General features: G+C 40.5%; 1 protein-coding gene across 1 annotated transcript in view; it reads left to right on the top strand.

Moving 5' to 3' along the window:
- LOC138206115 (metabotropic glutamate receptor 8-like) overlaps positions 1–27,381 on the top strand; it is a 163,584-nt gene that overhangs the window by 4,352 nt on the left and 131,851 nt on the right. The window contains exon 2 of the mRNA XM_069162617.1: positions 2,425–3,237. Coding sequence (XP_069018718.1) covers positions 2,695–3,237 — 543 coding nt within the window. The 5' untranslated portion in view covers positions 2,425–2,694. The remainder of the gene's footprint in view (positions 1–2,424; positions 3,238–27,381) is intronic.

Here is a 27,381-nt window from a genome sequence, read left to right on the forward strand (position 1 = left end):
CCTAATATTTTGTAGGACTCTCTCCTGAGGTATTCACTGCAGTGAAATACGTTTTGTGCTTTTTTCATCTGGTAGTTTGACTCGTCCTGAGAAAACTGCAGTAAGTCTCTCAGGTTTGAGTCAGTTGGATTGGGATCAGGACCCGTAGCGGACCGTTACAGATTGGTCTGATATTTCCTTCGCAGCTCACGCTCTTAGATGTATTTCTGGGGTCATTTACCTGTTGGGCAAGACCGGACCTGGGACTGCAGGTTCTCTGGCAATGTGTGGTAGTTATGTTATGTACAATATCAAGGGTCAGAAGTGCAGTTTCCTTTGAAGTTTTGTACTGATGTTTTTATTTTTTATTTTCAGAGAATGCTGTAATGGATGAGAAACAATGCCACTGGTACACAACTCTCGGTTTCTTTAAGGCAGGCAGGTGCTTAAAGACTGAATATACCGGCATTTTGCCAATTACTGCTCATTAAATTGAATCTTTTTATAGTTTTCCCATTTAGTTTTCTCTGTTTATTGATGTGAATACTTACATTGCTTTTTCAGACAGCACAATGTGAAGTTCAATTACTGTCAAATCAAATGGGAATCAAAGGAGAGGTTCTTTTCCCACCTTTCTAACTTCTAGTTTTGCTGTTGCGGTCACGTACAGGGAGGACCACAATCCCACGGGCCTTAAACAGGAACTCTTTTCTTTATTTTCTACCTCTTGTTCACTGTGGAGAACACGGTGATCCTAAACAGCACAATAATTACACTTCTTTATCTGAAAATTGAAAACACCTCAGATAATTATTACAGACAATAGTCTGTCTCAAACCACCTCTACACAGTATGAGTAATTATTTTTCTTGGCTGTTTTCGAAAGTCTTTGTAGATAAGCAAGAAATGCTCTTTGTTATATTCCGTGGCGAACCAAAGCATGCAGGTGTGCATGACATTTTTAAATAAATCTTGCTGAGCGTATTTATTTATTTTTTTTAAAAATTAAACTCATTTTGTGATAATCATTGGTGTAATTGCAAATTAAACAGCACTGTGTCAGTCTAATGCCTGGCTTTAAAGAATCCAAAGTTGCCACAATTCAGTCAGTTACAGCTACTACTTAGTGTAATTGTGCAGTGTGCTGTCCATTGTGTGCAGTTCTGAAGGGCATGTGAGCAGTTATATTTATAACCTATGCAGGCTGTTTTCCCATTAACTTATTAGGATCAGACTTATTCTTGCTAAGAAGTATTGGGACTTTATTTCAGTGAGCTGCAGCCTGATTAATATCATGTACACTAAAGTATGTACGACCTACTGGTTCTGCATTTGTTTTCCTCTGCGACTAAACTTTTAGTCACTGATCCTCTTTAAAAGATTCAGAATACTGCTGAAAATGCAGGCTTAAGCCTGATGGTATGAAAACCTTTGTATCTCCAAGCGGGGTGAACAGGGTGTAGCTCTCAGGTGGGGGGGGGAAGCAATTTATTTGAATCGATCCACAAAAAATAATCTGTTGTGGACATTTTTTTCTGCTGCTCTCTGTTTTTATATGCTTGTAAACTTGAACATCTTCGCCGGTCACATCAGAGACGGTATAGAGAAATGGATGCAGCCTTCTGGTCTGAAAAGTGAAGCCAACTTAACATTAAATGAAATACAAAGTCAATCAATTTTTTCCACAAGTAATTATGATTTTATTTTCTAGATTTCCTCCTTTTGATCAGTGTTCTGGTGTTCCTCCTGAAAATAATTTCACAACTGATTAAATATTATCTCAATTAAAGTTCTGTTGACGGTTGTGTCTGATATGATTGATGTGTCCGAGTGCAGTCGGTTTGCCGGTTATAGGTGGACATGCATAGCGTCATCGGGTTCTCAGTCAGGTCACCGAGTCAGATCCACTCCTCACTTATCCACTGCTAAGGTGCCGGACTGAAGGTGTCAAAACTGTTGTTCATATATGGAACAACAGTTTATATATATAAACAGGATATTTATTTTAATAATCTATTCCGACTGAAAAATGTCTCCAGATTTTAGATGATATGAAATCAGTAGTGCTGTCTGAATATTGTTATTTTATCTATGCATGTTATCAAACCATACTATTAAACCTCCATGGAAAACACCTTCCATCGTGCACTGACAGAGATGAGCCAAGGTTTTGGGAGACATGGAATGATCTAAAATTAATGATCCCGTCTTTTTACTTCGGTTTATTTATTTATTTTTTTACACAAAAACAGCCTTTTTAGTGTTATCATTTGATAAAACAGTTGTACTGGTGTTTGACATCATATTCAAATCAAAGTAGAGTATTGAGACAGAAACTCTGTGGCAACGCTTTTGTTCAGGATTTTTACCTAAAAAGGAACTCTGGTTTAAAGGTATTATTGATCACTTATCGAGTGTTTCATCCTTTGTCTGAATCTCCAACAGGTTTCTGGAAGAATGTGAAACTGGAGCGGCAGAGACTCAGAAGTTCTGCCTCAGACAATTATGCTCGCCACAGGAAGCCGGACCACAGGACAACCTCAGAGTCAGCGCTCATAGGTGGGACTGCCCGCCGTGGTCGACCCTGCCCCGGGTGACGGGAGACTCCATGTTCTGGCTCATCCCGTCCTCGCCCCAACGCCTGCGCCACCACCGACCTGTTGATTGTGCGATAATATCACCGCTTCCTTTCCCTGCAGCTCTTTTTAATCCAAAATGGCAGGGGGTTTGAAGCCCCCAACTGTCTCCAGCCACAGCTTTCTGTCTCTGCTAATGTTGAAGACTTTCTGGCTGCTGTGCTCCGCATCCCAAAAGCCTGCTGTTTTGGCCGACTCCCAGCCGCCCCTGCAGGAGTACGCCCACTCCATCCGCCTGGACGGGGACATCATTCTGGGCGGCTTGTTCCCTGTGCACGCCCGTGGCGAAAGGGGCGTCCCCTGTGGCGAGCTGAAGAAGGAGAAGGGCATCCATCGGCTGGAGGCCATGCTGTTCGCCATCGACCTCATCAACAAGGACCCGGAGCTGCTGCCCAACGTGACACTCGGGGCACGCATCCTGGACACGTGTTCCCGCGACACCTACGCCCTGGAGCAGTCGCTCACCTTCGTCCAGGCGCTCATTGAGAGGGACGGCTCGGACGTCCGCTGCGCCAATGGAGACCCGCCCATCTTTGCCAAGCCAGACAAAGTGGTGGGCGTCATCGGGGCATCGGCCAGCTCCGTGTCGATCATGGTGGCCAACATCCTGCGACTTTTCAAGGTAAGAGAAGGCCCTTCAGGTTCCTTGAAGTTGTTTGTTGTCTGAACTGGTGGGCTTGTAGCCGCACTGCATTACTGCTCAGCTTTGGGCATCGTCTGGTTTATAGCCTTTTTTCCCCAAGAAAGATCAAAAGCAGAAACTAGCCCACAAAAACACTATATGGCACTTTGGCTGGCCTTTTTTTACTTGTTTTTGGCCAAATAACTTCACAGGATTTTCACGTGTTTAAAAGTGAAACATGTTCAAACTGTATGTGTTGCATGCGAGTAAAGATCCGGAATGTGGAATCTGTCAGAAGATAAAATAAGTAGGAGTGATGTAGAAAATGCAAACGGTGCATTTTCTGTGCTCTTCACTAATGTGATGTTAATGCATAGGGTCTATTTTTGTTGGAGCAGTTTGTGTCCCTGAAGCCTGAAATGTGGTTGGGAATGTGAATATACTGTATAGAAATGCTGATGGTTATATTCAGCTGACATATAATTAATATTCAACCACATTCTTTTTTTTCTTTTTTTTTTTGAGGAGCGAAAGTTCAACAGTAAAAGCATTCGAAGGATCTATGAAAACATCTATTTCTCCTTTTCTCTCGTCTTTAAACACTTGTGTGAGGATTTTGTAGCAGTGACGAGTCCGTGTTCATGGTGAGCTGCTCGGTCAGCGGTCGGGTGGTTGACAGGTTTTGATCTGATCCTCTGAGGCTAACCTGCAGCACAAGTTAACATGGGGATGTAGTCTGGCTGTAAGTAAGCCAGCTTTGTGATACCAGAGAAACCAGAGATGATTTCACTGCCTGGATTATCTCTCTCTGTGGGACAGGCCTCTGCTGATACGAGAGGGAAACAGTTCACTAATGAGAGGTCCCTAGCTGTGCCGGGAGCAGGCTGTATCAGTTACTAAAACCCAACCCACTGTTTATAGAAGTTTGCCGAGCATTAGACGTTCACAGTGAAGAGGCCACATGGTACTGTTTTATTCAAAAGGGCTGTGGCCTTTGTTGTGCTGCATTTCTGTTGCATCAGATTTGGTACAGCTGCAATTTTGGAAGTTTTAAATCAGATTCAATAGCAGCAGGTTACTGACTCATGCTCAGAAATAAAAATCTCAGTTTCTCAGATGTCACTCTGGCCTGGTGATGGAGAAATGGTGAATTATTGAATTTGAAAGATCTCCTTCCTGTCTCTTATCCATAGAGCCCAGCGTTGTTCATTCTGGATTTACAGTTGTGGAGCAATTACTGACTGAATTTGGGGAAGTTTCTTTAGGTGTATATTCCTCTAACTAGCCTTCAGTTTGAGAGATTGATATTCGGGGTGGGTATAAAAAAGTCAATTCACAAAACAATTGCAGATTTAGTTTCTTTTATGTTTCTAAATCGATTTACAAATATGACTAATCCAGTAGTTTCAAACGTCAGTTCAACGGAGTAAAAAAGGCAAAACTGCACCTCAAGGGCACCTGGACAGTAGACGAAATGCAAATACAAGATTTATATTTGTTCATTCTCCAAAAAAGGCAGCATTTGGCTGTATTTTTGTCTTTAATGGCTTTAAAGTTAGTTCTAAGATAAAGGCTAAGGGTTATGTGAATAATTTGTAGTGCATCACATGGGAACTGAAGTTAGTGGAACGAAGCACCAACAAATAAGATTGACTGACCAACACACACTGCAGCACTTCAAAAAAAATGTACCCCTGGAAAGGCAAAGAAAATTAGGATAATAAATAAGATGCAAATAATGTAATGCTATGCCCATACTGTGTGTGAAAGGAGGGCTTTCCCCGGTATGATCGTTACAGCGGAGAGCGTGTTCACCGCTGTTGGAGACACATGGCGACCTCGGAATGGACAAAAAGCAATTAACCCGTGATTGTGTGCTTACGCCCTCTACAGGAAGCGTGCGGGAACATTTTGCCGATGAGGGACCACAGACTCATAGAGAATAGTCCTGCCATTTTAACAGCTAATAGTTCTTGTTTGCGTTCTCCGTCTAACCAGTGATGTTGATCAGTAAATTGCATTTTCATTTAATTTTGGCTATACAGGAAGAACACTATACGATTCTTTGAAGCTAACGCAGTTGGCCTAAATAAATCAGTCAGTGATGTTCTCTGCAGCTCAGTGAGCAGAGGACAGGAGTCAGTGGGTTGAGACAAAATATCTTGACCTCGTTTGTTTTGAATCAAAAATAGGTTTGAGTGATTGAATTGATTGTGATTCAAACCACCAGTCAGAATCGAGCTGATTAAAATTGCACAAATACTTTACAAAATCATGCCTGCTACCTGACTTTATGTTGTTATTCTGTATTTATGTGGATTATACTGATGCTGTAAATGTTTTGGATATTTAAGTGAGAACCAGTTTAATTGTAAAATAACCGTTTTGGAATATGGAGCATGAAGATAAAACTCTTGTCTCACAGCGTCTCATTATATCTACAAACAAGAGATGACATTTAAATCCTTCAAACGGTGAAATAACCAGCTGCATCTTGAGTGTGTCTGATTTCACAGATTCCTCATTTGTGAGTGTCAAGGCACTTTGTAATTTCACCATGTCTTCATCTTCATGGCAACGTACTGTATTCCTCCTGCGGGAGATGTCGGTATGTGGGGAGCGGCGGCTTTAAACCAGACAGGTGTTTGATCGGTGTGAGCGGACCGCTGGCTGTTCTCGCAGCCCGGATAAATCTGCTGCTGTGCAGGGAAGCTGCAGGTCGACTACAGCTGTGTGGAAAAAAAAAAAAAAAAAAAATTGAAGAAAATTATCCCAGTAGCGTCCCCGGATTCAAAAACCCTGAAGCTGCTTTAGTCAAGTGAGGTGAACAGTTCTAGTTTGAGGTGATACTCTGACAGCATGAATGAATGTTAGCCACGTGTCCGTGGTCACTGGCTAAGAAGCACATGATGGGCAACAGTGAATTCGTGACATAGAAAACGTTGTTTGTGTTGGACACTGCTCCTGGGTACAACCTCCTTAAGATCCTCAGCACCAGTGTTGATATGAGTCTCGGCACTGATGACGAAACTTTTGTTGCGTTTACAACCCGGAACTATGTTTTCTTCTTTTTACATTTGAGCATCACCAGCTGTATGAGTCTTTTACATTTATCTTTGAAGGGAGACCGTTTCTCTGTACTCGGATCTCCTTTCAATGAGTGAAGAGCCATGGACTCTCCACTATAAAAGTGGACGTATATTCCGGGTCTAAAAAACATGAGGCCAATACGGAAGTGCCTTAAGCCATGATACCACCACTACAGGTTGGCTCCAAAAAGCCTCTGGCTCCATAGACTCCCATTCAACTGATCTCATAAAATTCTCAGTCATTAAAATTTCTCCACGAGTTATCTCGCTTTTTCTAGCGAAAGTCTCTCCTTCCTATTCATTTTCTGGCCGTCCATCTGAAAATAATCCCGTCATTAATTAGAAAACAAGCTTTAAAAAAACGTGTTTTTGGGACGCGTCTTGATTGGCAGGCCTGTGGTGCAGTCAGGTTACAGCTATCGGTGGGCGGGACATAGTCAGATTCCCCGTTCGCTGCCCCCCAGCAAATCTGAGCTTTATAACGGCTGTTCACAAACTAATGGGTGGCGTCACTGCTGGTTGTCACTTGGTTGGAGCCAATCACGATCCAGTATGAAACTTAAACAAGTGTCGTGAACATTTTAGTATTTACATTTGACATTTTTTTTTTTTTTTTTTTTATTAATTAGGAGACATGTTGTGACCAGCAGTAAAACATTTGCCTGTTCATATATTCTGAATTTTTTTCAGCAAAGGACTAGATTTTAGTTTTTTTTTCTTGACCAGGCAATTCAGTTATTTTTTGGACACCAAAAATGATCAGAAGCAGAATATTTTTACACGTCTTTAATTATCTCGGCTGGTAATTTTAAGACAGGGTTTTCTGTTTTATTCTGACGACCTCACCTCCCTCATTATAGATGAGAAGCACGTTTCAACAAAAATTGCAACATGCAAACTGTCACGTGCACCATAACATTGTCTCTTCCAGCTCATTTTGACACAATTAATTAAAAAGAGTTCCTTTTAAGGGATAATCAATTGTAATACGATGAGAAGAAATCCAACCTTATCTAAAAGGGCGGCACGGTGGTGCAGTGGTTAGCATTGTCGTATCTGATAAGATGGCCACTGTCATATTTGATGTTCATATAGATATAACTTCTTGCTGTAAGTTGGCCTGGATGGAAGTGCCACGGATCGACTTCTAGATAAAAGAATAACAAAGAATGTGAACGTTTACAGCCGCAATTACATACCATAGGGAGAAGAAGAACATGCTGCTTTCAGGGATCTGGAACTTTGCAGGTAAAGCTTTCCCAGTATTAGATATCCCGGTGCAAAGACAACTACAGCCCTCAGAATGGGGAACTCCTTCAAAACATAAATAAAGATCTCTTTATACGCATAAGTGAGTGTGTGTGTGTGTGTGTGTGTGTGTGTGTGTGTGTGTGTGTGTGTGCATGCTCGGGCGATGTGAGAGGGGTGGGGGCGAATATTCGATTAAAAATCAAAATCGTTCTGAACAAATTTCAAATAGTAGTTTTGCTTGAAATGCCCATCCTTGGTATATTCCACACCAACCTGTCCCTAGTCCTTGGTTTGTCCCGCTTTAAACCACTGTCAGAAGGTCACTGCTGCTCATGTATAATATATCTCATATCTTACATGCACCACTTGTTACAAGATATTCACTTTTATTTGGTTTATCTGGGAGTAGTCACAATGTTTTGGCTCATCTGTGCATGATTTTTTTCAAAGTGAAAAAAAACAATCTTTAGTTTTGTCATTGTTGGGGTTCCATAACTGTTTTTCCTCTGCTTGGCTTTAGTCATACGTCCTTCATGGGTTTGATGTGAAAAGACCTGACGGCCAGGCCCACAGAAACTTCAGCAGTCTAAACCTTTATTGAGGATGATGTTAAAGGAAACAGTTTGAAGCTCTCTGTTAGTTTGATCCTCCAACGGATGTGTCTCACACTGTGTCGACATAAGTCGATCCCAGCTGTTGCCTTGTCTTCTGCGGCACGTGCAGACAAACCATATCTGGAGGCGGTGTGAAGCTGTGCACAGCAGCAAACAAATTCCACTGCGTTAAATTAGTGATGAGCTGTATGGTCCATGTGTTAGAGGACCAACCTAATGAGGACAGAAAGGCCCAACAACATCACTTATCTAAAATTAGCTGGAGATGCCTCCAGGGGGGTGGGGCGGTGGGGGGCGGGGGGTTAGGAATGGCAGGAATGGCCACATTTGTGCTGACGCAGAGGTTTCCTCACCAGCGCTGTCACAACCTTCAGCTACAGTCAGGACTCTGACAGACAACAAGAACTGACTGGAGGAGCTGTTTTTTTAGTTGAGCATATTTTCAGTTAAGGTAGCATAGTCAACATCTCACTAATACCCCATTTATACCTCGTACTAAGAAGCAATCTGTATCACTGGATCCCTGGAAAAAGGAAAAGGCACGTCAGTGTTGCACCTCTTCCTGCTCACTCCAACAAGCTCCACAAATACTACGAGTAGTAGCAATAACATTAGTTTAACAATGGAAAAGGAAATAGTGCTCACACAGCAGCATTGGTTCCCTTGACCTGAGGCTCTCCATCAGTAATTAACATGTAAATTATGGCCTAAATCAAGATAACAAGATCACAGTATAATACCAGGAGGAAATGTGAAAGCAATTAGATATCAGTATCTAGATACAGACCACATAAAAAAAAAAGAAGGTGTAAATGGGATGTAAAAGAAATATTTAGCCCCCAAATTCTTCATTTTACTGGCTGCACCATTTCACCAAATGAAAATATTCTAGATACCTAAACCCCTCAATGGACGTCTAGGGCCACTCACCTGAAACAATAGTGTAACTTCACCTTCAGGGACCGATTTTTTTTTATTTTTTTGTAAATTTTTCTGGGCCATTTGGGTGCCTCAGAAACAAGTTGTGAACAAAACATCCACTGTAGCTAGAACTACTGGTCTTGGTCAAATACAAATTATTATAACAGTTTACCCTATGTACAGTGGTCATGAACTGGGAAAGTAGCCTTTTTTTGTACCAGGCTGTACCAGTTATCTTGTATTCGGCCAATATGTTCCATTTGTAACACAATAATTACTGTAGGTTGTATTCTGTACTCGTGCACTGATCCTAAATTATCTTCCTAGCTCATACATATCTATTTTTAGGTGCAAATGTGGGGGAAATACTTGCGCTATAGAACCGTGTACCCTGCAGATAAATCGGACATTTTTAGCTCAAATATTGGTACGATTGGACAAATCTGTCCCGTCTTGATTGCGAGAAGTTTTGCTCTGAATAGAAACGCTCTCCTGCGTCTTCAGAAGCCTCACTGAGGGTGTCAGAGGTGAGATACTCCAACTGAAACTGTGATATGCTTTCACTGCATTTGCATAATATTTGCACATCCATTTCACACGGTATCACACAGTGTGAGCATGGCCTTGTCTTCAGGAGGACGCTCCGCTGTGACAGTCACTCAGGCTGCTGCGCTATATTTCCATCTCTGTGTGGGAGACACCAAACCACCGAGTCTCTGTTCAGGAGTTTGCTGCAGGCTCAGCTAAAAGTCACAAAATAAAAAATGAAGAGGCGAGAAATACTAGAAAGGAGGACTGAAAACGGAGGGGAACCTTCTTGCATTGTTCCACATGAACTGTCAGAGGTTGTGGGAGGGCAGAGCAACATGATTGCTTCAGTCCACAGGAGAAAAAAAGAATCAATGGCTGCGTCTCAACTGCTGATCTTGCGCTTGATTTTTTTCAGTACATAAGTGCGCTCACACCTTAATTAGACAAAGCTAACCACAGACAGGTTCTAGTTTATTAAGTACAGCTGGCTAAAATGAATGCAGTCTAACATCACAATCCTACAGCAAACCCTAACTTGAACTGAACTGTATTGCGTTATATCGTGTTGTCTTTAATACTTTGGACTCACTTACTGCTCTTTCCCGTGACTTTAGTGAGACCCATCTTACTTTTTAAGTGTCTCTGACTGTTTTTTAATGATTTAAATCTTTACATTAATTAACTTCTACTGAGAGACTTCTCTTAATAACTTGACATCTATCTTCAATGACTTGATAATGATACAGTGTCCCAGAATGAATCAAATCAAATAAAACTTGTCTCCAATGACTTTGGCTTGTCGTTAATGATTCGAATATTACCTCCAGTGACTTGAGTTTTATCCCTAAATGGCAACAGGCTCATTTCAAATGCATTTTCACTTAACTTGGACTTATCTCAAATGATGGAGACTTAAGACTTGAGTAAGGCTCGTCTCACACCACTTAACACGAAAGGTCTTTGCAAACAGGGACTTTTTTTTGTTTTTTTCCATAAGATTAATTCAAATTGTCATGAGTGCTTTCTTACAGAGCTAAGAGGTCTTTTTTTCAGCTTTCACACCGCAAGTAAAGGGATCCACTAATCACATTGAATGGAAGTGGAATGGCTGTCACATCGCAACTCCTAATGACAGGGTTGTTCGTTGTGCTTTTAGTCACCTTTGACAAAGGGCAAGTTTATGGAGCATTGCCAAACACCTGGACTATCAGCACAGACAGCAGTTTATGTAGCTTACTTTTGGTTGTGGTACAGCTGGTAGTAAGCAGTCAACAATGTCACAGCAGGTTTGCCTCTTTAATCTGGCTTGAAACACTCTTAAATGGGTTGACACTGTTTCATACAAAATATGTGGGACTTCTGTGATTGATCTGTTGAAGAGTCATCACCATCCAGAGCTGAACTTGATTCTTACTTGATAACAAATGGCAAAGTATGTCTACATTCAGCCTCCTGCAGCCAATCGCAGACAATTAGACATGACTCATAAATCGACAGTGTGAACTCAAAATCAGTCTGAGCAGCAGCATCACGTCCATTCAGCAAACTCATCTCAGTCTAAAGATATAAATATGACGGTGAAACCACTCCACCTCCAGTGAAAATGAATGCGAGCTGGAGGCGTCCGCCGGCTATTCTGCCTCGAATACGTGATCACTCTGTTGTTGGATAACAAATGTAATTTCTTTGTGAGGGGAAAGAAAATAGAGGAGAGGGTGGATAATGGAATTTAATCGGGGCGAATTTGCTCATTGTGGCGGCAATTCATTAGCCTGGCTGATAACAACCTCGTTAAGCTGTCTGAAGCCATCATCCTCATCGTTTTATTGTCAACGTTAATAAAGCTTTTTGGGCTTTATACTCATTTTGATGGCCTCAATTTGTAATCCATTCAGTTTTGAATAAAGCATTTTGAAAACTGAAATACTAGAACCAGACAGATGTGCTGTGTGTCAGGGGAGGTAATGCATACAAACGTTGTCATCCCAGGGCAGTAAACGGTAACACAGCAACATAACCAGCACGTTCATAATGCAAAAAAATGTTGACTGCTGTGGAAGAACTATCTAACATTTGGGAGACTTAATGCGTGGACTCATCTTTGGTAACTTGGGATTTACTTTGAGACTTAAACTACTTCATCTTTGATGACTTGATTTCTGACTTGTTTATCTCAGGTCTTAAATTACTTGTAACTTGTCCTGGATTTGTCTCAAATCACTGGATCCTTGTGGTTTGAACCTGAAATGATGTCTTGACTTTGACTAACCGATCATAGTACCATATACTTCCAATACAGTGCTTTGCTCTCAGCATGCAGGGTTACTTGTGGTTCAGAGAGTTTCTAAAAGAAGAATGGGAGGCAGAGCCTTCAACTTTCAGGATCCTCTCTTGTGGAACCAGCTGCCAGAGTGGGTTTGGGTGGCAGACATCCTCTCTACCTTTAATAGTAAGCTTAAAACTGTCCTTTTTGATGAAATTAGGACGGGCTAAAATCAGCCTGAACCCTTTATGCTCTCTTTGGTTCTTCATGCAATTGGCACTACTGCATATTTTTTTGATCATTTTCTTTAACATTGATGTGTTAACATTAATAATTTCATTGGTGATCATTATATTTATTATAAAATGCTTTGCTACATCACTTGGATATGCTCTTCAGCCATGTGTATACCGCTACTGCATGTTCTTTTATTTCCTTGACACTGATATTTTAATGGGCTGGCAGCCTGTCCAAGGGTCTGTCCTTCCCTTAATATCAGCTTGGATAGGTTGCAGCCCCCCTGTGACACTGTACAGGGCAAAATGTGTATAGATGATGTATACCATTTTAATGTACTTGTCTTTTATTCTAGTCACTATCATTATAATGTGTTTTGGGACCCTACATCATGGTAAATATATGCTGTAAATAAATTGAAATAGACTCCTCTCCAATGGTCTGAGACTCGACTCTAACCTGTTCCATTTGACTCGGGACTTACCTCAAACGACTTGAGACTTCACTGACTTGTCTCCACGCACACAAGGTTTAAGTTGAAGTCCTAATTGTTGCCATGACAGTAAACCGGCATGCACAAAAACAGAACCTTCCTAAGTACAATGCAGCCATCACCAGGGTTGAAGTCTGCTATGTTTCGGTTTCATCGCTGTAAACTGAATATGTTGGTCGAGCCCGTCTGATAGCTGTAATTTGTTCAGATGTTTACAGTCCCATTGGAAAGGCATTCTGCTTGCTCTTGGGTCATCCTGTTCTTTTGGCTTATGTCTCTGTTGTGAATAAAAAGGTCATAATTCTGCCACCAGATGAGAAATGCGATCCATGTGGGAATAAAAAGCTCTGTGTGGAGCTCAGATAATACTCTGAAATTTCAGACTGCGGTGGAGTCAGTGGGCGGTCAGTGTGACCTCTGCAGATAGATATATACATGATCAGCTGAACATTGATAAAGGTCAGAGGTCAGTTGGTTTCCATTACCAAATACTACTATTAATTAGTTAGGCAAACACTGACTCATCATCACTTTGCTCAAGTGATGCAGTTTGGTTAGAATTGAAATCTGTGACCCGCAAGCATGAAGCATAACTGGAGATGTTTGATTATTGTCACTTTTCAAAGACATTATTCGAATTGTATCTACACCTCGAATTGTATCCACTTACACAAATTGATTAATTACTTCTTAAAAACGTCTGTACCAGTCATGAAAAATACAAATTTCTGGCCCTTTGTTAACGGGTTAGCGAAAGATGTCTGTCCTCACAACTACCAGTCTACTAACTGTACTTTAACTATGAAATGGATCGGTTGATTTGACGGTTTACTGGAATGTATCAGCAACTCCTTTCATAATTGATTAATGTAACTGTTAAAGTTATTTTTCAAGCAAAAATGCCAAACATTCCAATCTATCAGGTTGTCATTTGTGAGGATTAATTGCTTTTTTTTGTCCTGTGTAAGAGAAGAAATGGAAGGTCTTGGGATTCTGGACTGTTGGTGATACAAAGCAAGACATTTAAAGACATATTTCCAGGCTTCAAAAAGATGTGGATCGCATAAATATAAAAATAAAAAAAGGTTCAAATAGATTTGTGCCAGGTCATTCTTCAGAAACATTGACGTGGCTGTATTAAGATATAACAATGTCGGAGGAAAACTTTAATACTGTTGTAAACATGCACTCCTTTTCCTTTTAAACTGACACAGGGCCTTAACATGATGAACTGGAGTGCAAAGCAGTCAGTCTTGATACAGGCAGCTGATCTGAGAAGGAGTTTTGTTTGGGAATATTTTAGGTTTGGACACGATGATGCAGGTGAGCCAACATGGTTACAGCTGTCTGCAAATCCTTTTGCATGTGTGCTTCAAGTGCAGCATCTAAATGAACGTTCACCACAGTAAAAACTAGGGTTGACACAATACCTGAAATGCATAAAGTAATTTCATGAGGCTTTTATTCTCAGTGCAAAAGCTCAGAAAAACTTCTTTCCGAAAAATAATAGGTTGCTTTTTCGCCATGCAATATACAATTTCTGTTTGAAAGTAATGATGACAAAATCAACGGTTTCCTGACAACAGTCAACAATGTTGGTAGCAGAGTGGATTTAAACTCTGGTGTTACAGTCAGAGGGGTGAACTGCATTTTGAATGTATCTCTTGATGTTCAAAGAGAACAGGGGGAAAGTTTACAGCAAACAAAACCTGTTTCAGCGTTCGTTTGAACCCCTGACTATTGGACTGCTGCTGTGTTCCAAATGTTGTAGTTGTGTACTAACTTTCACTATTTTGAGTGCATCTGCAGTGCAGAACAGCAGTGTACGATTTGAAACAACATGACGCTGTCAAAATTTCTGCACTACACAAGAAAGAGTAAACATTTGTAAGAGCACTATTTGTTATTGTACAAAGGGATGTATGTCATTGAGAACCCAGAATATGGTTTTAAGATGGACCGGATAAACCTATCCTGTAATGATATTGCATCATTTCCTGGCCGGCTGTCATGAATCGGAGCGTCACTAAAAGTCAGAGGGAGATTTCTGAGCTCCTGATTGGTGGACGGAAGCCCCACAGGCACCCGCTTACGCAACAGGAATGACTGTGATTCTCCCTCAGTCTCCCCAGACTGTTATTTTGGATTTGGTTCAGGACACGCTCAAGGAGGAGAAACCCTCTCCAGTGAGTCACAGCGGCCGTGGGACAGCAGTGTTGACTTTTGACCTGGTGGTTCACAGTCAGCCTGATGGCAAGAAGTTTGAGCGCTTCATTACGGCTGAGATAGTTTAACCCTGTGTAATTGTTGTGCATGGAGACTTTTGACCGTTGAAAGAATTTGGTGAAAATTATTTGATGAACATTGATTGCCTAAGTTGATTGTCTATTAAATTGAAACAAAATCCAATTCATATTTTGACTTTTCTTTTTCATTTTTCTTTTTTTCTTTTTCACCTGCTCTTACTGAGCTTTAAAAATGAGTCCTCCAAAAGTTCTTCCTTTTTAAATGCCTTTTAAAACATCACAGAGTGGTGACTTTATTGGCAGGACACCATTATGTTAGTGCCTGAACAAAGTCTTACAAATCACTTAAAAAAACAAAAATAAGGTAAATGATTACAAAAGTTAGGTTTACAGAAAAATATTTTTTTTGGGTTGAAATAACTGCTCTGTTAATGTTAATGTGAGGACCTTTGTCGTAATGGTTACAATTACAAAAAAAAGTGATATTAAATTAAACTAACAATAGTTCAAAGATTTAAGCAGCAAACATACAACCAACGGTATTATTGTTCGGTGATGGATTTGACCAGAGGTGAGTTATTGTATAGTCTGATAGCGATGATCTCCTGTATCTGTCCTTTTGTACGTCCATCCATCCACACTGATCTGCATCACAACTCCTTAAGTCACTAATTAATTCTGTTATTTATCTGAACATCCCAAGCTTATATATACTGCCAAACGGATGGCCTTAACGACAGACATCCAGTAAACACTCAACTCCTCACGTCAGTTCTATTTTAAAATTTGCTGTCCATCTAACCCTGGGTCTACTATAAATTGATAATAGTGTTACATACCATGCTACATTATGTCATTAATTATTCATTGGAGGGCTTATCCATCACTTCAACACTCTTGCAGGTTTTGCACAGTTATTTAAACAGCAAACAGGTCTGTGGCTGGCTTGAAATCAAAGGCACACATGTTTCAACCTGAACATTTAAAAAGTGTTGACTTTTAAATTGAGAGCTACTGAATCACCTCCTCCTCCTCCTCCTCCTCAGGGGGCTTTCAATGAACCCAACTTCTCCTCCTCCTCTTCTTCATCTCCTTGTCTTTCTTATCCTTCTTTTGTCTAGAAGAATCTCAATGAACTTGACTCCTCCTCGTTCTCCTCTACTGTGAGAGTTTGAACATGCTTTGTTTCTTGTCCTTGTGAATGTCAAAGCCAAAGTCAAAAAGTTGGTCAATCTGTACACAACAATGTACTTTATTAATGCTGTAAAATTGCCTCCTATATTTTGACTGAACTCCTTTATTGTGTCTCCCGGTGCTGTAGAAACCAACCCTACAGCCTCCGTGGAGACTTTTCAGATAAATTGAAGCCAAAAATTTGAATATGACTTAGTATCTGACTGGAACAAACTGCTGGAGATGTTTCTAAACGAAACAACAAAGTGCTAAACTCATGAGGAAAATATTAAGGATTCACACGCAAGTCAGCGTTCATCTGTGCAAAATAGGACAAAAAAAACTTTCATTTAATTCGTTCGTTAAATTTTTGGTCACCTTCCGCACATCTGCCTGGATGTTTGAGGTGAGGTGCCTTGCTCAGAGGTGTGTGTTGTTTGTCCTCCACTCTGCTCTGTTTTCTCAGGTCAGCTTGATGCTTTGCTTGCGTACTGCCTGTCCTCTTTGACATGTGAAAAGCGTCGATTGTGCACGACGAGCGTTGAGTCACGACGCGAAGCGACGCTAACGAGCGCAGACGGTAATCTGACATTTATTGTGCCGCGGATGGTGCTTTGCCTGAATAAGTCGGTCGGAGGAGGGAGGGAGGAGCTGTCGTCTCGGTACAGGGGGCTCTCTCTCTCGAGAGCCAAGGAGCCCGTCTTCTTCTTCTGTCTCTGTACACACTTCATGCTTCATTTGTGTGTCCTCCACACTCCCACGCTCGTTTCTTCCCCTTTGCTGCTCGGCCGTCACGTCTGAATGTGTCAGCGACTCAAACTGCTGTGGGAGAGGCTCTCTGTTCTGCATTCAGTGCCCGCAGTTGTACCGAAGGAACAGAGCAGAACGTAGTTTATTTAGAATTATTCTTTTATCAACTGATTATTCTATGGGTTTATAAAGTGTCCAATAAAAGTGAACCATGAGTCCAAGGTGATGTCATAAAATATCTGGATGTGTTTGACCAAACATGATTAGTTTACGATGATTTAAAACACACTAGATAAGCTGGAACCTGAATATGTTTTGTTTCATAAACTTGATCAACTTTAAATACTCTATTACCATGACCTGATCAGAGGCTGAATCAGCCAACACCCCTGGACACAACTTCATATGTCAGAATCAATATCATTGCTGCACTGTTGCAAAAGTATAGAAAAACTCAGTGAAATGTTGTTAAAGGGCTCCATCTTAATGATGTAAGTGCCCGATTTAAAACGTGTGGCGCAAGTGCAATTAGGGCAAGGTTCAATGTCATATTTTTTTAGCAACTGGCCTTTTTGGTCAGTAGGTCAGAGTTTTACTGGGCCCTTGAGTATTTTCAGTGCATGGTCCAGCAGCCCAAAAATGAAAATTAGGCTTTTCCCATAATTATTATAAACAAATATGTACAACAGTGATGTTTCTTTTGGTTTTGGTTGTTTAGGATGCCCCCCCCCAAAAAATAACTTAAGTGTTACCTCGCCTGCTTACTCTGCTAGATTACTTACATTATGAGTTAGCCTGCACGCTGCAGATAAGTGGTTGTGCTTAAAATCGTCAAGACCACCCAAAATGGCAAAATCTTTTTTCTGCGAACAAAACGTTCTGCCCTAAACTCACACCCAACACGTGTTAGTTTACATTGTCTGACAGCTCAGCTGGCGGCTGCTGCCAGTCAAACGCATTGAAGCCCCGACCAGCTCCCTGTGTCTGTTAAACTGCACAGCTCTCCACCAAAACAGTTTAACAGACACAGGGAGAATGAGATTTCCAGAACTGCGTGGTGGATCACAATATAGTCAAATAATACTGCATTCAGAAGAGGTCAAAAATCAGACAATAGTGTGTTCAAACACCCAGTTGATGTGTACACTTCTCTGTCGGTTTTGAGCACTTTGTGGGGGTGTGTATGCGGGCACTTTGTCTTCCCCACATGCATTTCAGCAAACCATGATCCATTGTAACGACATCATCTCTGTAGATTCTGATTGGCCGGTACTGGTGGTGCTGTCCTATTATTTACCAACTGTCATTGAAAATTCCCTCCATGTGTAATGATAATTTATCTAACTACAGCAACGTACTGTAAAATGAAATGTTTTCATTGTAACTCAGCTACCTGTTGCCATATTTTAGTATGTAGAGGTTATGATCTATATGGAGTTATGGAAACACATCCGTATGCACAGCAATGTCTCTTGCAAATATCCCGCCATCAAACAGATGGACAAATCTCAATACTAGAAAATGTGACATGACTCTGTCTCAGGGATCATTTAAAAAATAAGTAATTAATGAAGATACCGCTGTGGTGCGTCGTGCATAAATGTGAGCAGCTGTCTCGCTTTGAAGACACTCATATGGATCCTGCTGCTGTTTGAGGCTGCAAGTATTTAATAAACTCAGAGGAAAGACTTCTATAAACAGCTGGAAGCAACAAACTGAACTCCAGCTCCCGTTAATGTTTTGTCAAAACCTGCTACGGACTCATCGCTGTGAAGTTGTACTTTTAATGATCCTTTCAGTTTGTAAAAGATGTGCGATTGGAGGGCAACATGAATGAGGGAGAACTCCCCATAGATTAACTATGTTTTGTAATTTGGAAAAGGGTCTGTATGTGCAAATCCAGCAACTAAATGCACATGGAATTTGTCTTTTACGCTTTCTGTGATGTCTATGGTCCATCATTTGTGCTGAAACGTGGGCAAAGTGTGATGTTCAGTCTTTTGTCCTGTGTGCAGAAAAAGCCTGTGAAACATATATAATAATTTTTTTTCAAAGAAAGGGCTTTGAGGCTTTGTGTTATTTGACATGGGATTAGTTTGGCCAGGGTGAGAGCATAAAACAGAGACTGAAAGCGGGTGTCTAATGCCAGAAGTGTGTGTTTTCAATCCTAGTCTTAATAAAGCAATGTTAAAATACCAGCAAAACCCTGTGGAATTGACTTAATAACAGATTTCTGTTGGTCAATTGCATTCCACTGCCTAACCACACTTTATTTTATGACTGACACACCCATGGGTGCGCAGATAGATGCAGGTTCATTTGCTATTTAAACAACATGGGTGCAAAACTGGAATATGACAACTGTGCTGGAGTAAAACAAGGGCACTCGCATTGTGTTTGGCACCACGTTGTGTTGCATTGGTGTTAATGCAAAGGGTCAAACCTGAAAGTTTGAAACAGCCACAATATAAACAAACTTTCTGATGTTTTATCGATTCTTCGAGCTTTAGCTCCCGAGGGCGGAGGCAGAATAAAGGTCCTAGAATCACCTAAAGAGGTGAATCTTTTGAGAGTAATACATTTATTAACAATCTCATTGTGACATATCTTGAGTAAAAAGATCAGGCGGTCACCACAATCCTTTGGAGGAATCCTCTGAGGACCATGACAAACCAAACTGAAAAGGCGTTTTATCCATACTAGTAGCGTGCCTCTGGGATGGCGATGTAGGATGGTCAGTCCAGTAGCTTGCGCTCGTATATAGAATAAACAATGATATATGAATGTAAATGCACAGCAACATACATCTTATTTGAATGATTTATTATCAGCAGGGGAACTCCTTTCTTCAGTTGCTCTGTTTTCCAGCTGAACTCTGAATCTTCCACACCAGGAAGTTCTGCAACAGTTGTAGTTTCCTCGGTTATTGCAGTTAGAAAAAGGATGGACCACAAACCGCGATGTAGCCATGATGGGAACAGGTGAGTGTGAAAAGTGTTCGGTGTTTTAAACTCAATATTTTGACGGATAGGAGTACACCATGCGGGTACTCGTAGTGCACTCGTTGTTATTGCACTTATTGTTCTAAGAAGGTGCATCAGTACGCGATTTGAGACACAATCACTGTTACTGTGACCGTTGAACTCGATGCACTGCGCGTTAATGCCAAAAACACGGCTGTGGACTCTTATTCTGATTGATCGGTTCATTTGGCACGCCGGAGGTGGCAGAATAACTTCAGCCTGTTTTAATGATAAACACGCTGACTCTTTAAAGTAGTTTATGATTTCTGACACATCCTGTGACAGTTCGATGTCAGCTGGGGGCTGGTTGGAGGCTCAGGACCCTGCTGGTTTTAGGAAGAAGAAACAGACGCCTTCGTTTTTTTTTGGGGGGGGTTTCAGGAAACACTGTCGACGGCAGCAGATTAACATTTCAAGCATTTTCAAGATAAAGTGAACAGCTGCAGGTTTGAATCTCACTACAGGACATTACAATTCATGTGTGTTCTGACACTTCTGATGGTTAAGTTTTCAAACCTGAACCGTAGCTACCCCCCTTTGCTGTCTGGTTTCTGACAGACCTTCCTGTGTCTGACTCTTCTTTTATTTAAAACGCTTCAGGGAGAGAAAATACAATGTAATTCAACAACAGAGACAAAACATTTTAACAGCATCTTTTTTTTTTCTTTTCTTTCAAACAACAAAACAAATCACTGCTCGCCTCACTGTGCCTTTGGCTTTCAGCTAAATGGTTTTCTTCCTGTGCGGAGAAGGCTATTAAGTGGACGAGTCCTTCACTGACAGTTTAATCACTATGTTCTCCCCTTTTTTCTCCTTTTTACACCTCAAACTCTTCCTGTTATTCTGTTTTTCCCCCCCGTTATTCAGGTTTTTTTTTTTTCCTGTTTCCTTAAATGACATCATAAATTACAATTAGTACTGAGAAGATATAGCAGCCTGTGGCCTGCTGTTTACATTCATATGCAACTTTTATTCTTCAGACATGCACTTCAAGGGATATTCCTGACTTCTAAGGTCTACAGCTCACTTTATAAGCCTAAAGTATTGTTTTAATGGTGCAAGTGGATCTTTCAAGCTTATTCTAGACTTTTTTTTGTTTCTCTGACTTTTTTTTTTTTTTTTAAGGCAGTTGTTGATGTTTCAGGATTATACTGTATGACCTCATAGAACTACCCATATTTATGGTAGAATAACTAGAGCTATCTCAGACTTGGCCAAGTTCTTTGGGAATTACCCATTTTTAAAGTTTTTTTTTTACTTCTGAGGGTTATTGCTTCAAAGTTATTCTGGACCTTTCAAGGTTATTAGAATCCTTCAATGTTGGGAAAGTAACTTTTGAAATGTAATAGCTTACAAATTACTAGTTACCCTGTTAAATTGTAATATTTTGATTACTTCATTCAAGTAATGTAACTTATTACATTTGATTACTTTTGATTACTTTTCTAATGAATGTTTTATACTGGACAATAAAGTAGAAGAGTTCTAAAACACATTTAAACTTGGCAGTGTAAACCTCACAACACAACTTAACGCTGATAACTGTCAAACTTTAATTTGAAGTTTATCATTACAACTCAAATTAAGAGTGTGATGTTTTAATTTTATAGCACAACCACCAACATTTTAAAAAAAAGTATAGATCACAACTTACCGCAGTAAAAGAAACAGTTCTGTTCCTCTGAGGTTTCTGACATATTATGATTGAGTATACAAGATCCAAAAGCACTTTTTAGGCAACTTTTAGCAGAGCTTCATCACAGTTTTAATATTTACTGTAAATATTTGTTCCTGATGTACCTCTAAATCTTCCTACGGGAGTTTGTGTAAATCTGTCAGCATGAGTGAAGTCAGTTATTTGACTGTGTACATTTCAGAGGCAGCATCAGGTCATCAGATCCATTCACACTATTGATGAGGGAAATACACTCAGTGGATTTACACACAAACATACTCGTGATGTGTGACTTTAATAAAGGCCCTCTGACACAACACCATGCCAGAACAAATATTTATGTTTCCTGTCAAATAATCTGAGTCCACGCATCGATCACCTGCGATGACTTAGTCCACAACAGATCCGTTTGACACAATGATTTTTATCTTGAGTTCATGAACCTCATGGAAAAACCTATCAATGTCAGTGTTTCCCCTACCATTGTCTTGGGAGGGCAGACTGCCCCCCTCTCCTGAAAGAAACAAAACACAAATGTACTCATAGAACTGTAAAAAAAAAAGAAAAAAAAAGGACAATATAAGCCTACAGTTAAGCTATCAATAGACAAACCTCAAACTCAAACTGAAAATCTGCATTTCTAAAACGCTAAAAGTAGCGTATAGCGAACCCCCCCCCCCCACCCGCACCTTGCACCCTCCATGTTGTTCCACACATGCATCCTGATGTCTCCCGCTGCAGGCTGCAGATGGTCGCGGAACGCCGGGTCATGACAAAAACGTGTCGTGTTGTTTCTCTCCGGGCCTCGGGATGATGATGTCACAGCATGTCGTCGCTAAGGTTGTTCTTCCAGATTACCGTCAAGCCTCTCCTCAGATCCGTCTCCTCACCTTTCAGCAGCAGCTGGCATGGCTGTGACATTTTGGGGTTAAGCTGTGGGAGGACGGTACTGCCTGCCTGCCTGCCATTGGGATGTGATGCTCGCAGACATGGGTCTGCAGACACTTAGCCGCCGTTCAGCCCTCATGTCGGGCCCAGGAGAAGCTCAGGAAGCTGGCCTGGTGGACCAAACCGAAAATCAGTGAATGCAGGTTTTACATCATTTACCGCGGCCCGCAAAAATATTTTCTTCATCTCTGATATAAAACATCTTGAAATAGCGGAATAATATCTATGTAAAAGACACACGCCAAGTGCAAAGAGAACAACACTTGATGATGTTATAAAGGCTGCACCAAAATGCCACCCGTGGTTGTTGGTAAATGAACACACTGTATTTCAACACATCAATTTCAGGACATTACTCAATCAACAGAAAAATGTATTAACAACTCAACATTCTTTAGGTTGCTTCCCCACTGTGAAAATTGTATGCTTCTCTTTGACCTGTGTGACTGGAAACTGAACGACTGTGTTTTTTTTTAGGAGAAAACAACTAACTTGAACGGCTGTTCACAAACCAATGGGTGACTTGGTTGCTGGTCGGACCAAACCCTGAAACTCTGATATTATGAGACCGGTTTTGAGGCCAGAAGGGGAAACCCTTAAATGTTTCAGTCATTTTCATATTTCAGCTGAAGCTGAGCACTCTACTGTTGTTGGAAAAGGTCCCAAATATATCCTCACTTCTCCAAAACCCTCACATCTTAAGAATTTGACAATTGAAATATTTGAGTAAATGTTAATCATCTTTTTCAGATTGTCATCTTCAGAATGTGATTAAAATGATGTGATAATTTGAGTACTGAAGTCTCACCCTTCTGAGTTGATTGTTAGGTCATTTGAAACATTTTTAGAAATGTGTCAGTGATGAGAATTCCTTGCCGATCTGTTCTGTCCCATCATCCTCTGCTGCTCCCTCTCAGCACTGACACTCATTGGTCCTGACAGCTTCCTACTGCTGATTGGTCCACTAACCCTACTCCCCTTCTCCCCCGACACACACATACACACACGCACACACGTCCTCAGGGAGATCCTCCCGCCTCGCTGCAGATCAGCTGAAAACCTGCTGCCTGTCATCACAGTGTCACTGTCACAGAAAGAGAAGCTGAAGGTACCAACAGCTCACATTCACATGCTGTCGATACTGCTTATTTTTAAAATCACGTTTGTACGATGAAAAATAAGAAATGTCCCTGTCAAGTTCAGCGGTTGATTCTTACTGCTGGACATTAAAACTCTACAGGTTTTGTACTTTTATTGATGTGGGGACTGGACCCATGTTGTGGGTGATGGTGAGGCTTAGACCACGCTGTCTCCATTTAAAGGTCCTTTCCAGACATATTTTAGGACATACAGTATAAGAAAGGTTTGTCCTCTCTATAGCCATGATTGTGGAAATGTTTTAAGACCATAGACTATATAAAAGAGGACGTAGCTTCCGGGTCTGAAAAATGAGGCCAATGTGGAAGTGCCTCCAGCTGTGATGCCACCGAGAGTGCCGCCAGAGCTTAGTTTCAAAAACCCTTCGGCTGCATAGACTCCCATTCAGCTTCTCTCATGAAACTTGAAGTCAATGCATTTTCTTCCGTAAGTTATTTTTGTGTTGTTAACTAAAGTCACTCCTTATTAGTTTTCTGGCCGTCCATCTGAAAATAATCCTGTCATTAATTTGAATATATGCTCCAAAAAAACAGAGTTTTTGGGGGGCGTGTCTGTTTGATTGACAGTTCTGTAGTGCCGTCAGGTTACGGCCATCGGTGGGCGGGATGTAGTATCGTCGGGTTTCCCATCAGATAGCTCCCCCCCTCTCTTCCAAATATGGTCACTTTTTGCTCAAAACAACAAGTCGAACATTACAGGTCATGTTTTTAGGACATGCTTGAAGTTTTTCTGATTTGTTTCACTAGACTTCGACAGCTGACTCCATTGTTAGCTCTGTGGTATTGCGACTTTGTACCTGTCACGATGAATATCAGAACCAACAGCAGTTTCTGCACATTCACAAGTAATCCATCATAATACATGATTGACAGTAAAAACAAAAGAAAAATGGCCTCAACCAAATGCAAATTTACAATCTGTTATTCCTTCACAGCTTGTATTGGAGGACATCATGTGGATGTCAGCCTCATTTGTGTGTGTAAAGTGCTCTGTGTGCCAGTTTGGCTTTTTAACGCTTGCTGTTTGCAGTGAGCCTGCTGATGTACGAACACTGGATCACTTTAATACCAACGATAAAATTCTGACGAGTCGGGCAACTTCTAATAAGTCTCTTTTTTTCTATGACCTCTACAAACATATTTTTGGCTATTATTTGAGATGGACATCAGATATAAGCATATTGTCAGGAGGTGTGAGTCACACTGACTAACAATATGTAGGTTCAAACTTGAGTGGGGTATGATTTAGTAAAGTGCAGTTTTTGATGAAGATTACAGCTATTGGGCGCCCACGGGTTTTAAAGTACCCCAATGGCCTTCTCATCTTAAATTGCCAAGTGTGTTGAAAAGTATCCAAATCAGCAGTCAAGCTACAATAAATAAATAAAGGTGGCCAAAATCCATGGTCTCTTTCACCTCAGTGAATCGCTTTTCCTCACTTTTAGTTTAATTAGGTTTGGTTAGTTTTACCGGTCGGTTAACTGCCAACAAAGCCTGAAGCATTAGTGCTGTTGCTGTGGTTACGTGCCGTTTAACAGAATACTGGCTCAATGTCTGACCTAAATAACTTTTGGAGTGAAAACATGGCAGTTTAACAGGCTCCTGACAGTAACTCTATGAAATGTTCAGCTGAGTCTTAAAGTCATAACAAAAAGATGAGCAACACAGACAAAGATTCTAAACACTCTGCTTTAGTGCGATGTTACATTAATTATTTACAGCCCACAGAAATGTTTCCTAAATTAGATCAAATAAAAATGTATCAGGCACCAGATTGTCATTATTTAAACAACCATTAGGGGGCGCTTAACTTTAGCTGTGGGTTTGATAAGCTGCTTGCACAAAAGACCTATGGGGTTATTTTTTTTTTAAAGACCTTCTCAAGTTAAACAGAAAACAAATGACAATTCTGGGAGCTTTTTATCCATCTATCCACAGCTCTGATCATAGACACAAATGTATTGCTAAAGGGCACTTTACTTTTACTTAATGTCACTTCCTACACCAGCTCATATACTTCCTATATGTGTGAGTAACTCTTAACAATCTGAAGTGATCAACCAACTGTCTGTGGCCTTTACCTTTAAGAGTGACCTCTGACCAGTGCTTCTCCACGGCTCATTTTAAACCCATCATTAAAAGAAGAAGCCGAGACTGCGTTTTTTTTTTTCTTCAACATGCAAAATTAAAAGCCAAATATAGAGAGCAGGAGCGGTGGCATTTCACTGGCATTTCAGTTTGCTCTCTCGATAAAAACACTTTAATAACTTCAGCAAAACTTGCAGAATGACTCAGGTCAGGTTTATTCATCAGCGACATTCATGAGTTTTAGTCAAACTGCAGGTGAGTTTTAGTCAAACTGCAGGTGAGTTTCAGTCCACAGGTGGAACAGGATGTAACTAAGGATTAAGAAAACCCACCGTTTCTTTATTTAAATGTTGGATTTTGTTAAATGCAATCATACTGTATTTTATGTGAAAGACAAGGGAAAGCAACTGGTAACGATACTAAAATGACATTTACAGTCGTATAAAGTAAATCCCATGGTACTTTGTCAATATATTTAAACAAGCAAACACTTATTCTTCTTTTACAGCAGAGAATGTTGATACACTCAAACACATAACACATACAATTGCATTATTTTGTTGTTATTTAAATAGATTTATAAAAAATATAAGTCACAGAAAAATAAGTACACACCTGTATAAGCCTTAAAACCCACCAAACTAGAATCGGGGGTTCCACAGTAGGTGTCAATGACTAGAACCCCCAGGGAGTGACGGGTGAAATCTGTCTCATTTAAACCTTTGCTGTGTTTACCAAGAGTTAAATTACCAAGAGAATGGATACCACTCTCATGTCAATAGAGTTTGAAGTGACTGTCAGGAGCCACTGAGCATTAAGACTGGAAAATAGGGGTAAACAGCTCCAAACAAGATTGCAAAATCTATCGGTCAGCACCTCCAACGCTAACTTTACATGTTGTGATTTATTTATGAAATCTGTGGAGAAGTGTTAATGCAAAAATGTGCCTTGGTGTCAACCTTATTCATAGGATTTTTGTTAATCAACAGCGTTTTAATCAACACAAAACTAAAGACCGTGTTGGTCCGATATACTGCAGTTACCTGTGGAGATCCAGCTCATTCAAAAAGATGATTCACTCACTTATTAACTGAATACTGTTTATTGTGTGGGTTAACATGGAGAGTTTTAAAACAGTGATAGCTCTTCAGTGATCATCTAGAGGACCATTTAAGTGTGATTCCGTCATGAATCCTGAAACTGACTCATTCCTTCTGACAGCAACCCACTCTTTCCTTTTGCTGTTTTCACGTCGGGTGGGAAGCAGAGTTTTACACGAGGCCAAGCAACAGCAGATAACATTACTGACTGGAACATAGCGTTGCAGAATGTTCTCGTTATCGGCAGTACAGAAGGGTCAAATAGATAAATTTCCCTCTGAGCAAGAAATATTTTGGGCAGCGGAGGGCACTTGACTGATCAGCTGAAGTGTCTTATTCCACAGATGTTGTAGGTCACTGAATAGATGTTTTAATTACTAAAACAGGAATTCACAGCAGTTCATGTGTCCATTTACCCATATTTAAGATTGTCATTTTGTTTTTACTTGCTTGGAAAAAGTATAAAATATAACATTTTATGGAGTTTTAGCTCTTCTTTCATTCACTACATGTTATCTTTAATGATTGTTTCCTCTTAATATCGTCTTTTTGATCTATTTCTATGCCTCTTTGAAGCACTTTGAG

Source organism: Embiotoca jacksoni, unplaced genomic scaffold, assembly GCF_022577435.1.
Source record: "Embiotoca jacksoni isolate LCO1_2020_lvr unplaced genomic scaffold, fEmbJac1.0.p SCAF_3, whole genome shotgun sequence".
Taxonomy (NCBI): domain Eukaryota; kingdom Metazoa; phylum Chordata; class Actinopteri; family Embiotocidae; genus Embiotoca; species Embiotoca jacksoni.